This window comes from Mus musculus, chromosome 7, assembly GCF_000001635.26.
Source record: "Mus musculus strain C57BL/6J chromosome 7, GRCm38.p6 C57BL/6J".
Classification (NCBI taxonomy): domain Eukaryota; kingdom Metazoa; phylum Chordata; class Mammalia; order Rodentia; family Muridae; genus Mus; species Mus musculus.
In genome coordinates this window covers 50062231-50077396 of record NC_000073.6, presented here as the reverse complement: position 1 = coordinate 50077396, position 15166 = coordinate 50062231, and the positions used below count along the sequence as shown (strand labels likewise).

Here is a 15166-nt window from a genome sequence, read left to right as displayed (position 1 = left end):
ACAAAGCCAAAGGTCAAAAATCTTACAAAGGAACTAGTGGGGGTAAGAATGGAAATGGGAAGGAAGGAAGAGATAAGATGCACAGAATAATCAGAATTCATGATGGGCCATGTTGGTACACACCTTTAAGTCCGGCACTGAAGAGACAAAAGCAGGAGGATCTCTGTGAGTTTGAGGCCAATTGGTCTACACAGAGTTTCAAAACAACCACTGCTACTCTATAAGGCCATGTCGCAATAGAAAAAAATTAAAAATACATTATATGCATGTATAAAATTTTCAAGAACCAAATTTAATTAAGGTTTTACAAAGTTTTTTTTTAAAGAAAAAAACACTTCAGCAAACTCCAAAAGCTATACAGCACATATTTTATGTCTTCAATTAGCAATAAAGGCAGAAATGACCCATTAAGTACCTTTTATTTAATCACTTTGGATGCTACATTCCTCCAACTGGGGTCAAAAAGGAAGTCAAAGTAAAATTAAGAACCACAAAATAAGGACAGAAAATGAAAACACAATAGAACTATATGTTATACTCAGAGCAATAGCCATTAGAGGTAGGGCCTTCAGTGGGCTACCAGTACTATAAATACAGAGTACTGAATACAAATGCATGAAACATTGAGAGGCTACTAAAAATAGCGACAAGAAGATTGAAAGGAAAATAAGATGGGGGGAATCAATGAATTTGAAATGAGGAAGAGCAGACTTGATCAATAAAACTAAAAGTGTGTCATTTAAAAGACCAATAAATTACGTAACCACATGAAGAGTCTGGGCAGAAAAAGAAAAATGAAAATATTTCTTTCACATTAGAAATGAGAGAAAATATGCCATAAGTATGAAAATTTTTATAAAATACAAATATAATGTTCATTGCCAAAAAGCATATATTTCAATGAAATCAATGATTTTGCAAGATGTGAACTGATACAAAAAAGATTTTCAAACTAAATAAATAGAACTTTATCATAAAAACTAAAATATGAGCATTTTAATACCAAATGATTCACCATGTCTCCCTGAACATATTATCAATGCAAATAATTTTTCTACTTTTCATATCAAATGTTTTCTATACAAAATATTTCCTGTACTCTGACAATCATATTTTCATCTAATTCTGCATCTTACTATTTTCAGGCTAATTCCATAAAAAAATCTATGTGAAAAGTATTTCATATATTTCTAAGCCATTTAGAACAAAAAATAATTTCCAAACACAAGGAATAAGATAAGCTCCCACTAAAAATCATTTAAGTAGAAACATTGAAAACTTTGCCTCCAAGACTCTAAGCAAGGCAAAATATGCCCATTCTTGCCTCTGTTCTTTAAGGTCATTAGTTTTGGGCATTGAAATAAAATAAAAATAAATAAATGATTTTTAAAAGAATTACTTATTTTATGTATATGAGTACACTGTAGCTGTCTATAGACACACACCAGAAGAGGGCATTGGATCCCACTACAGATGGTTGTGAGCCACCATGTGGTTGCTGGGAATTAAACTCAGGACCTCTGGAAGAGCACCTAAAATGGCCACCTAAAAATGTCACACACACACACACACACACACACACACACACACACACACACACACACTCTTGCGTGGCATGCAAACTAACTCAGCAAAGCTGCAAGACATAGAATTGATGTATAAAATTTAGAATTGCTTCTATATACTTAACAGCAAATTATGTGAAATCTAGGAAATAATTCCATTCATAGTATTTACCAAAAAAAAAAGAATAAAAATACCCAAAGATATAAATTTATCCAAGAAAAAAAGAATAATCTCTACTCTGAAAACTGCCAAATATTGATTTGAACATTGAAAAAAGTGAAAACAGATGAGAGTATACCTCATATTCGTGGGGTAGAAGAACAAATGATGTTTAAATATGTACATGTTTAAACACGTACCGAAACGAGCCTATTATCAGCATAATCCCAGTCTCACTGAAACAGAAAACCATTCATGAAAACCAGAAAACATCCAGAAGCGCCACAGGAATCTTCAGGAAAAAAAGAACAAAACTGGAGGCCTCAGGTTAACTGACTTCAAAACTACAAAGAAAAGCTACAAATATCAAAATAATGTGATAATGACATAAGCCAGACACAGACCAATGAGGTAAAATAGGGAACCATTCAAATTCAGACAAATCCATTCATCCACAGCCAACTGATTCAACGGATTCTGGGAATACACAGGGAAGGTGAGGACAGTCTCTTCAATGCATTTGTTTAGAAAACCAGACATCCACACTTTAGACCTTCTCTTACACCATATTAAAAATATTATCTCAAAATGGGTTAAAAACAAAAGCAACTGAAACTGTGAAAACACATGAAGTAAACACAGGCTGCTACATCCCCGTGATCTTTACAGCATTATTCACAAGGAACCAACCTTAGTGTCTGTCCAGTGGGATAAGCAACATGACCAAACTCAACTTGAGAAGGGAAGGCTTTTGGCTTACAGTTAGTTCACAATCCCTTACTGAGGGAAATGATGGCAGAAACTTCTGCAGGGACAAAACTTGAATCAAGTCCTGCAACTGGCTTGCTCAGCTGCCACTGCTTTATAGCCCAGGCCCACCTACCCAAAGATGGCACCAGCCGCAGTGGGTTGGGCTCTTCTACATCAATTTTCAGTCAAGAAAATTAGCCTCCAAACGATGATACCATTGCATACACTAGCAAGTGTTGGCTGAAAGGACCCTGATCTAGCTGTCTCTTGTGAGACTAGGCCGGGGCCTAGCAAACACATAAGTGGATGCTCACAGTCAGCTATTGGATGGATCACAGGGCCCCCAATGGAGGAACTAGAGAAAGTATCCAAGGAGCTAAAGAGATCTGTAACCCTGTAGGTGCAACAACGTTATGAACTAACCAGTACCCCGGAGCTCTTGACTCTAGCTGCATATGTATCAAAAGTCGGCCATCACTGGAAAGAGAGGCCCATTGGACACGCAAACTTTATATGCCCCAGTACAGGGGAATGCCAGGGCCAAAAAATGGGAATGGGTGGGTAGGGGAGTTGGGGGGAGGGTATGGGGGACTTTTAGGATAGCATTCTAAATGTAATTGAGGAAAATACGTAATAATAAAAAATATTAAAAAAGAAAGAAAGAAAATGCCATACAAACATTCCAGAAGCCACTGTCAAGAAGATAGTTCTTTAGTTGAGGTTCTCTTTTTCCCACGTGTTAAATTGGCAAGTAACCAATAGTAACCATCACAGTGCCCATCAGAGGGTGAATGAAAAGAAAATAGACAGTTGCTACTCTGTGGAAGACAGATGGAATACTGTTAGGTGGAATCTCAGTGAGCCTTGAAAAAAAAATCCCATCACTATCAACAACATCTAAATATAGAGGACATCGTGTCAAGAGAAATAAACCAGGCTCAGAGAGAGAGGAATGCCAGGTGACCTCAATGGTATGCAGAATCTAAAAATTTGATGGGGGCTGGGGCTGGAGAGATGGCTCAGCACTTAAGAATACTTGGTGTTCTTACAAAAGAAACATCTTTCAGATGTCAGCACCTATGCTAGGCTTCTCACAAATGCTCATAAGTCCAACCCCAGGGGATCTAACCTCTTCTTCTGGTATTACACTCACATGAACACATGCTCACACACACGCACAAGCACACGTGCACACACACACACAGATGTGTGTAATATATTATATATTAATAAATCATATATAGAGAGAGGTTTGTAAATAAATAATAACTCTGGGAGATTAACTTTAAAGTGCCTTGAATTAATTCACGTATACAGAAAAATCTGTTTAGACAAATATTTAGAAAAATGCCTAATCAAAAATCAGAACTTTATACTCAAGGGGCAACCCTATAGGAGGAAGAACAATATGAACTAACCAATACCCCCAGAGATGGTATCTATAGCTGCATATGTAGCAGATGGTGGCCTGGTCAGCCATCATTGGGAGGAGAGGCCCTTGGTCTTGTGAGGATTATATGCCCCAGTACAGGGGAATGCCAGGGCCAAGAAGAGGGAGTGGGTGGGTTGGGGAGTAGGATGGGGGAGGGTATAGGGGACTTTTGGGATAGCATTTGAAATGTAAATGAAGAAAATATATAATAAAAGAATCAGAACTTTAAAATAATTTTAATGGGGCTGCAGACATTGCTCAGCATCTAAAGTACTTGTGACTCTGAACTTGAGTTCAGTTCCCAGCACCCACGTGGCAGCTCACAGCCCTCTGTAACCTCCATTCCAGGGTATCTGACACCCTCTTCTGGCCTGCACAGGGACTTAGCACACACACAAAACACAGACTTGTATGCAGGCAAAATATCTATACATACAAAATAATTTTTTACCTTTTAAAGAAAATAATTGTAGTGACTATTGCTATTTGAGTCAATTTTTCTACTAATTCTATTATGCAAAAATTAAAACCCCATGTCTCTGTGAGTTTATTGAAATGTTTCAAGAATAGTTCTGCAAGGGCTGGAGAAATGGCTCAGCAGTTAAGAGCACTGGCTGCTGCACCAGAGGAAACATGTTTGATTCCCAGTACCACATGCACCACATGGCAGCCATTTGTAACTCTAGCTACAGGGGATCTGATGTCCTTTTCTGGCCTCTGTCAGCATTGCGTATGCAGGCAACACTCATATGTGCAAAATAAAAAAAGAGTGTAAATTTAAAAGAGTATAGCTTAACATTATAGATCCAATTAATATCACTAAGTGTGTTAACAGATACCAGGGAAAAGATTAAAATACCGTCAAAGGCATTCGTAATGCAATTTAACAACTGTGGATGATTGCTTTGGGCCTTTTAGTAAATCAGAAACAAAATGAAATTTTCTTTACACTCTGACTAGAGAGATACATAAGTTAGAACTTATTACTAAGAATTTTATTAAGCAGATAAAAAGAGCATGATAAAGCCATAAGAAAAGGGATTGCCCTCTCTATTTTCCTGACTTTAATAGGGATAGATTATATTTAACCTACTTATTTATCGTTCATCGTAAAGATACCTGCTGTAGAACCTGACAATTTAAGTTTGACCCCAAAACTCACAAGGTAGAAGGTGAGAACCAACTCCCACAATTTGTCCTCTGATCTCCATATATGTGTGCCATGTGAATGAATTCAAGACAGTGTTATAAAACGAAACAAAAGTGCTAATATGAGTATTGGAATTTAAGATATAGGATTTTCAATATTTTAAAATTATGAAATTTTACAGCAAACAAATCAAAGGGGTTGTTTAAAACAATAAAATGCTTAGCACATGGCTTACAATCAGTGAATGTTATCTTTTTAGAAAACACTCCAAATATCTTAAAATCAGCTAAACCTCTATTTTGAAAACCAGACTAAAAATACCCAAAGAATACTTCAGAACTAAGACTCTCTTATGAATAAGATATAAAACTCTTCAATGCCGTACATAACAAATAAACCACATCCAGTAATTTAGAAAATTGACTGAATCACAACCAAGTGGCTATTCAATCTGAGAAAACATTCCAAATGCAACCCAAGGCTGGCAAGATGGCTCAGCAGGTAAAGGCACTTGCTGCCAGACATGACACCTGGAGTTTGATCCCAAAACCCCCAGGGTAGACAGAGAGAACCAACTCCTACAATTTGTCCTCTGACCTTCATACACATGTGCCACAGCAGGGGCACAAGTACACTCATATGTATATGTATGCACATGCACACACATACTCAAATTAATAAAGTAATAAATATCACCCATGAAACAATGTTAACCTAAACAATGTGACATAATGACAAAATTCCACATGGCTGGTATGAGGTCTCACATAGGTTGTCCAATCAAGTGGTGTGGTGATTTGAATAGGAATGCTCCCCTTAGATTCATATATGTGAATGTTTGGTCATCAGGGAATAGAACTACTTGAGAGGAATTAGAAGGTATGGCCTTTTTAGAGTAGGTGTGGCCCTGTCAGAGAAAGTACACTGGGGGTGGGGTTTTGGGTTTCAAAAGTCCAAGCCAGCGTCAATGTCAGTCCCTTCCTGCTGCCTTCAGATGCAGATGTAGAACTCTCAGTTAGCTCTCCAGCACCATGTCTGCCTGCATGCCACCATGCTCCCTGCCACGATGACAATGCACTAAACCTCTGAAACTGTAAGCCAGCCCCAATTAAATGCTTTCCTTTACAAGAGTTGCTGTGATCATGATGTCTCTTCACAGTATAGAACAGTGACTAAGACAAATAGTCAGCTCAGGATATTGGTAAAAAGAAGTTTCATGGGACTGAAAAAATGGCTTCGCGGTTAAGAGCAATGACTATTCTTCCAGAGGTCCTGAGTTCAATTCCCGGAAACCACATGGAGGCTCATGACCATCTGTAATAGGATCTGATGTCCTCTTCTGGTGTGTCCAAAAATAGTGACATTGTACCACATATATTAAATAAATAAGTTTCACTCAATTCATGTCATACACCACTTTACTATAAACTACTCATCATCTCAATAGATACAAAAAGAGAATGTAAAAAAATACCAATACTTCTTCATAATAAATCTCAATAAGTACAAGAAGAGAATGTAAAAAATACCAATACCTCTTCATAACACAAGTACTTTATCTGAGGGGGGGGGGCAGAGGCAAGCTCTTCACCCTGACCAGAAACATGCTCAGAAGAAACTTCAACTTAGTTAAGAGTAGCTGTGAATACCACACTTAGCAAACTCCATGGTGAAAATGTAAAGCTTTCTCCCTAAAATGAGGACCAAGATAGTAGTAATGTGTTGTGACTCCTACTTCATGTTGAGCTTGAAAGCTCCAGCCAAGGCAAGTAGGCAAGAGAACAAAATAAAAGGCACCAAGATAGGACAGGAAGGAAACAGAAAGATTTACATACAATATAACCTCATGTAGAGCAACCACAAACAAATCATCCTAGCTAAGAAATAATTTTCAAGGCTTCAAAACATAAGATTATTACATAAAATCCATTTTATTATATAAAAGCTATGAAGAACCATAAGATTACATTACAAAATCAACTCCATTTACAATAGCACCAAAAACTAATTAAGGGGCAAGAAAGATAGCTTAGCAGTTGAAGTTCTGAGTTCAGTTCCCAGAAACCACATGGTAGCTAACAACCATATGTAACTTCAGTTCCAGGGAATCCAATGTCCTCTTCTGGCCTATAACCACAATGAACACAATTTGGTGCATAGGCATACATTCACACAAAACACTCATACACATTAAATAAAAATAAATAAATCCTTTATAAAATACTTAAGAATGGATTTTTTAAAAATCAGGAAAAATAATATTCTGAAAACTATTTTAAAAAATCTTTACATTAAAAAGGGTGATTGAAAAAGCTATCCCATAATCTTGAATCAATTGGTTAATATTGTCATGTTATGAAATCAGACACCCCAAAATTGATTCATGAATTAAACATAACCCCTCTCAATGTCTCTTCTGAGTTCTTTGCAGAAATTCTCAGGCTAGTCCTTACATGCATACCCACATTCACAGAGAACAGAAGACCCTAACAACCTTTAAAAGACAGTGAGGTTGGTTCCTTGTGTTTCCAGCTATCAAACTTACAACAAAGCTACAACAATCAGGACATTACTGCCACGGTGATCAAGACATCATTGAAATGGAGTGAGATGCTCACAATTATGGTTAGTTTAGTTTGTCTTCAACAAGGATGCTGAAGTAATTACTGGGGAGAAAAAGAGCTACAGATGGCTTTGGGACAACTGATGTCCCTGACAGAGCATGAAGTCAAACCCCAACCATCCACCATTCAGAGAATTTAACTTAAAATCTATCCAAACCAGGGCAGGAAGAAATACTTTCTTTACTGCTGTAACCACTGGTAAAGTGCACAAAATACCGAAAACAAACTTTCACTCACACCTCTAGAAAGAATTCTAATTAACATGGGGAGGGGGTTCAAAATTAAAAATGGAAGTATTGGGTAAGGGTGGTTAGGGAAAAGCAGAGGTTAACAGAAGTGAGGAGAAGTCAAGAGGATGATGGGGATGAATGCGATGGAAATACATAATGTAGGTATATGAAAACATCTCAGTTAAACCCACCGTTACATATAATTAACATGCACTAATAAAAACATTTAAAACATAAAAGAGCTAAATGTAAGAGCTAAACCCACGAAATCTAAAGAGGTTCTGAGAGTGCGTCTTCAGCCTTGGCTCAGGCTATGTGGTCTTAGCTGTGGCACTGAAAGGACAAACAATTAAAGGAAATTGATCATCATCAAACTTTAAAACTCTGTACGCCAAAGATACCACCAGTTAGAATTGAGCAAGTGATCCAAACAGACATCGCTCCAAAGATATGCAGGTGGCCAGTCAGAGCATGAAAAAAAACTCAACATCATTTGCCATCCAGCAGAGGTGGTTCTAAAATTCAACAGAGATCATGCCATGCCCATTTGGATGGCTACAATCAAAGAGAAGGGGAATCATCAGTGTGGACAAGGATGTGGGGAAGATGGGCTCTTCATACACTGCTGGTGGGGATGTAAAGGGTGAAGCACTTTTTTGAAAAGGTATTTTATGTGTATGAATGTTTTGACTGCATGCATACACACACACACACACACACACACACACACACACACACACACACACCATGTCTGTGCAGTACCAGTGGTGAACAGAGCAGCAGATCCCCTGAAACTGGAGTTACAGACAGTTGTAGGTCACCATCTGGGTGTTGGGAATCAAACCCTGGTTCTCTGCCAGAGCAGCTAGTGCTCTTAGCTGCTCAGCCATGGTACATGAACTTCTCATGAACTTGAACAGGGTCTCCATCTGAGTCAGAAGGCCCACTTCTAAATATGAATCCAAGACAATGACAACATAAATTGTGCATGAGAATTTTCACAGAAATTGAGAATATCCAGGTCAAATGTCCTGATGGATGGATAAATGAAAGCTGTTAACTTTAAATAGTGCACTAAAAAAAAAATTACTGATAAAAACATGAATGAACTTGGGAAACACTGTTCTAAGTGAATATACCCAATCGGGAACCATGTGGAATATGACTTTGTTTCTATGCAATGACCCAAATAGGCAACTCCATAAACAGAAAGTAGACTTGAGACCACTTAAAACTAGGGCAGGAGAACTTCATGAGAGACTGAGAATAGCCACTGACCTTTGTGGGGGTTGGATTTTCCAGAGATACTATGCAATCAATGCACAACTTTTTGAGTACACTAAAAGTCACAGGATAAAGCCAGGCATGGTGGGGCACAACTTTAATCCCAGCACTTGGGAGGCAGAGGCAGGCGGATTTCTGAGTTCGAGGCCAGCCTGGTCTACAAAATGAGTTCTAAGACAGCCAGGGCTAACAGAGAAACCCTGTCTCAAAAAAGCCAAAAAAAAAAAAAAAAGTCACAGGATAAAGATGAAAACTGACAATTTAGTGATGCCCACTAATGATGCCTATTATATCCCAATTACAGCAACCTAGTGAGTTACTCCTCATAAGGGATAGAGTTGGGGAACCATGGAAGAAACATGGTGCCTGACTGTCATACCAGTGATCTGCACATCACATATCTAGACCCCTTGCTATTAGATAAAGAAGAGCTCCCAAGTTCCTGCTATTATACACCTGGTCAAATGGCCTATTAGACAGTTGACGACTTCCCTGGGAGGGAAAGATGGTTTTCTTTAAGGTTGAGGGCCCTGGTAGGTAGACCATGCTCCAGTGGATGACCTCACGCCCATGTGCATATGGGCAGCACAAACTGGAATCAGTACAGTACAAAAATAAATCGGGCATAGTGGGATGGTATTGGGTGGGTCTGGGGGAAATTAGGAGGATGAATGGAATTAAATATGATCAAAATACATTATATACAAGTATGAAATTCTCTAAAACTACTGTATTCAAAAATGTCCATGTTCAGTGTCTGTAGGATGTTGTCCCACTAGACACTGTTAACAACCTGGAGAGGTATTAGAAGAGTCTTACTTGGTAAAGATATCCTCTGGGGAGACTAATGGGGAGAGAGAAGTTAATGCCTAAATATTCAGTGTTACGTATTCTCTGTTTTATCACATGCTGGGTCTCTTGGCTATAGTTTAATCTTTTTAAAGGTGGAAATCATCTTCTGCGTTACTCATAGCCTTTCCTGTCCATCCTTCCTGCTTTGCCTTCCTTACACAAACTGTGCACATGTGGGAGAGAGAACCACAAAATCCAGAGTAGGATCCCTTATCTAGTCCTTCATACTTGCTTTGTCAGTTGATACCTGGGGTTTACTATTATTGTGGAAAATGGTGAGCAGACTCTCAGCTCAGTAGTCCTGAGTTCTTTAGAGGTCTGCTATGGACATAAGACAAGAAAGGCAGCATTGAAGAACTCTGGGGCTGTACACATTATTTAAGTTCTTTCTCAAAATAAAGATATTTAATCCCAAAGGAAAAGCAGGCTACTAAAGTTCCTAGACATAAACAAGGAAAGGAAAGATTTACCTGTTGAGGAATGATGATAATTCAATATGTATTGTCCTTTGTGGTTCTAGAGCAACTGTACTAATTAGATTCTTGTCTGTATGTTATAGACAACGAAACTGCTCTCAAGACATGAGATGGTGGATGTCACAAAGCTGGGACACCAACCCACGTCAGACCAACTCTGGAACCCTGAGCCCGCATTCTTCTTAACTGCTGGGAAGCTCCCCTCTGTGTTTGTTGACAAGCAACTGAAGAGTTCTGTCCAGTCTTAGGCATTGGTTTGTCCCTGTTACCATAAAGATCCTCACATTTCTGCCCCATCGAGTCAGAGAGGGGCACAAAAGGACTCAGCCTTTCTGTGCTCAGAAAGCCAAGCCTTGGTTTGACATCCAGATTTCAGCACATAGTGAACCTTGGAATTACCCACATCTCACAGACACACAAGTTACCTTGTGTGGACCTACCTATTGTTCATAACATTGACAAAACTCACAGACAGGAATCAGAGTATACTGCAAACCACTTGAGGCTGAGAACAAATTGAATCATTAAGAAACAGACAGAACAACTTATGGAAGTAGTAGATTGGTCAGCTACTACTGCAAAGGACCCAAGTTCCGTTCCCAGCAGCCACATCAGGTGCTTCTAAGTGCCTGTGATTCCAGCTCCAGAGAATCCAGTGTCCAGTACACTCCTCTGGTCTCCTCTGTAATCATTCACTGTACTCATTCACACAAACCCCACACTCAGATACAAAATGCACATAAAATTAAAAATAAAAATAGCCCAACTGTCCCCTCAGGCCTAGCTCCAGACAAATAGCTTGAGAAGCAATTTTGCCTAATGTGTGTAGCCATCAAAGAAGCTTCATTTTGCATCAGAGACTGTTGCAGAAAGACCACAATTAGTCAACATACAAAGAACAGTTGACTATGGGGTACCTGCCTCCACTTGATATGTCTACAATGCCTACACTGAAGGCTCAAGAAACACCATAGAAGAGGGAACAGAAAGATGATAAGAGCCAGAGGTCAGGGATGCCTGCTGCAAGATGGCAAGATACAGAATCAACTTACAGAAATCAACAGCTTTTCCATATACCAAAACCAAACATGCTGAGGAAGAGATCATGAACACATTCCTATTCTCAGTAGCCTCAAGGAAAATAAAATATTGAGGAATAAACCTAGCCAGGGAAGTAAAAGACCTCTACAATAAAAAGCTTAAACCTCTGAGGAAAGAGATAAAGAGATCAGAAAATGGAAAAATATCCCATACTTGTGGCTTGGTAGAGTTAATATTGTAGCAGAAATGACCTTTCTACCAAAAGCTATTTATAGATTCAATACAATCCCAACCTCAGTCTTCAGAGAAATAGAGGAAAATCCTAATATTCATATATAGAGTGAACGACAAAAGACTCCAAATAACCAAAGCAATCCTATGAGTTCTATGACTGACATAAGATAAACATACACACACACACACACACACACACATACACATATATATATATATACACACATATACCTATATCAGACATATATATGTTCATATAACACATATCAAGATATATGAAATTCTCAAAAAAAAAATATATATATATATGCTGTAGTTATATATTTAGGGTGTGTATATGTAAAACAATAGTAATTAAGGGAAAAGAGGCCATAATTTTAAGAGGTAGTAAGAAGATGGAGCATGGGAGGGATTAGAGGGAAAGAAAGCAGGAAATGGCATAATTTTTCATTAAAAATATATACATATAGATAGATAGATAGATAGATAGATAGATAGATAGATAGATAGATAGATAGATAGATACAAATGGCTATGAGGAGGAACTAAGCTAGATATGATTATGATATATTATGTGAAATTCTCAAAGAATTAATAAAATATTATATTATTAAAAATAAATAAGTGAAATAAAGAATTTCTTGACTAGAGATAGTCGCTCCTACAATTACTGTAAGCCCACAAGTAAAGCTCTCGAGCTTCGCCTAAGTTGGCTTTCACACTGCCTTTCTCTCCCCACGGATATAACGAACCTACACGCCCTGTTCCCTCAGCTCTGTGACCGCACACATAGCCCCTCCTGCTTGAGATTACTCTTTCCTTCCCTGCTGGGTTCTGCCACCGGCAATGCTCCCTGCACCCTGGCTCGATGGTCTGGTTAATGACCTCAGCACTTGACAAAATTATGAAGGTCACACACTGCTTGGTGCCTCCCTTTGATTAGCATTGACTAAGTTTTAGCTTTTTCTTTGGCCATGCTTTTATACCTCAAGGGTTCATAAATCCTTTCGATATTCTGTTTTATTGACTCCACAAGAACTTGTTACAGTCCCTGGAACAAAGAAACCTCTTCAGAAGTATATTCGACAGGGCAAGGGGAGGAAGAGTCTACCACCATTTTTAAATGTTTGGTTACCTGGTCAGCATTACCTTGAGCTTTCTCAGACATAAAGTCCTCTGTGAAAGGAACTGAACATTGTGTCAGCCGTGAGTGTTCTTCTCCCTGACCCCTTTCATTGAAAATAGATTTTTCCCCTCATATAATATATCCTGAATATAGTTTCCCCTTCCTCTTCTTCTCCCAGTTCCTTCCCACCACCCCTTCCATCTGGATCTACCACCTCCTTCTCTCTCTCACTAGAAAACAAAGCAGGCTTCGAAGGGATAGTAATAAAATATAATGTGATAATAAGAAGAAAAAAATCTAACACGTCAGGACAGAGTAAAACAAACAGAAGGGAAAGAGTTTAAGCAAAGAAAACGTCCACTTGCTCATACACTCAGGAATGCCATAAAAACACAAAACAAGAAGCCATAATATCTATCAGGTGCAGACCCATGCAAACCCTATGCATACTGCCTCAGTCTCTGAGTTCTGTTTATTCAGAGGGCCTGTGTCCTCCATCCCATTTCTCTGAGTCCTGATGGGAGAGATTTGATGGAGACAGTCTATTTAGGGTAACATGAGTGTTCTTAAACTTAAAACTCTGGAGACTTGCATCTAAGGTCTCCAACACAGCATTGAGTTTTCACAGTGACCAAGCTTCCTCTTGTCTCTTGCTAGCTCTGTATTATACCCATCTCTGTGTACTCCAAATTTTCATTCTTTCCCAGAAATTCCCTTACACCTCCACCTTTACCCAACAGCCTGATCCTTCTTAAATTTCCAGGAACCTCTTTTTTTACAGTGCTACCCATTGCTTCCCATTCAGACTGTCAAACATTTATTTATGTAAACCTGAGTTTATACATGCCACAGCACACAAAGAGAAGTCAGATAACAGCCTGCAGGAGTTTGGCTCTCTCTGTCCACCACATGGGTGGGTCTGGGGATCAAACTGAAGTTGTCGGGCCTGACAGCAAGTGCACACTGAGCTATCTACCACACTCACTTTTTTCATTATATAACTGTCATTTTCTCTGATGCTTTCTTTGACTAATACAACCTTATGTAGGACTGGCCCAGCCTACCTTTATCAAGACGAACTTCTAACCCTGCATCCATAAAGCATCTTAGCGCTCATCTGTCCACGGTCCCTACTAGCTTCTCAAAGCCTCAGAGTAAACATTTGGAGATAGTTGCCTTTACATCCAATGTCAAGTACAGTTTCCATGGAAACACACAATGGAGTCTTACAGAACATTCTTAAATACAACTGATTAACATGTTTGATGACCTAAATATGCAAGGTAGGATGTGGTTTTATACAAATGAAGCAAATTAGAAGATAAACAATACTCATGAGTGGCCTTTGAAAAATAAGTGCACATCCTTTTGCCCAAAGTAAATTCTTACTGCAAAGTAAATTCTAACATTTATGTGTTCAGTAGAAACTAGACCCGAGGTGGCCACCACATTTTCCCATCCAATCCCCATCTCTAGAGCCCAAAAGCATCTTGTATAGTCCTTTCATTCCAAAAAGACTCTTGAAAGTATACAGAGCTTTCTTTACCAGGCATGGTGGCACACACCTATATTTCCAGAACAGAAGGCAAAGGCAAGAGGATCATAGAAAGAGCAAGAACAGTCAGTCTATGAACTACATTTCAAACCAGCCAAGGGTTTCTCTCAAGAAGCCAATTAAGTAATTAAAAGAAGACTGTTTCCTACCTGTGTTCCAGCTCCCGGATCGACAGTATCACCCCTGAGGTGGACGGCTTCTGCTGCACTGTAGCCAAAAAGGTAAACTCACTCTTATTCCGGAATAGCTGGATCAGCTTCTCACTCACATGAGGGGCTGAGTGGATCTCTCTCTGTACATCTAGGGGGTCAAGAAAAAGGCACAGAAGAAGCAGGGTGAAGTGGAGAGACACAGAAAACATAAGCAGGGGAGAAAAAAAGAAAAAGGGATCAAATTACAAGTGAAACATTTAAGAGCCCAGATTGCCTTTTTTGTTTTTTCTTCCTCTTCTGTCAATAGCTTTCATTTTCTGGCACCATTCATCACCCCACACAGCTACATCCATTCAACAAAAAACCCAGAAACGCTGCTATCTCTGCCACCAGGCCCACTTGTCACTTTGGCAAGTCACGATAGGCCAGACAGTGGTTTTCTGACATAAATTTTGATGGGATAATGAGCAATTTGGCCTTCTGAAAAAAATAAAATCAATAGAGTGGCCATAAATAATGTTGGAGGTTGTCAGGT

At 38.9% G+C, this 15166-nt stretch overlaps 1 protein-coding gene across 1 annotated transcript in view; it reads right to left on the bottom strand.

Annotated features, from left to right (window-relative positions):
- The window catches only part of Nell1 (NEL-like 1), an 887940-nt gene that overhangs the window by 785893 nt on the left and 86881 nt on the right, over positions 1-15166 (bottom strand). Inside the window, exon 3 of the mRNA NM_001037906.2 lies at positions 14629-14779. Coding sequence (NP_001032995.1) covers positions 14629-14779 — 151 coding nt within the window. The remainder of the gene's footprint in view (positions 1-14628; positions 14780-15166) is intronic.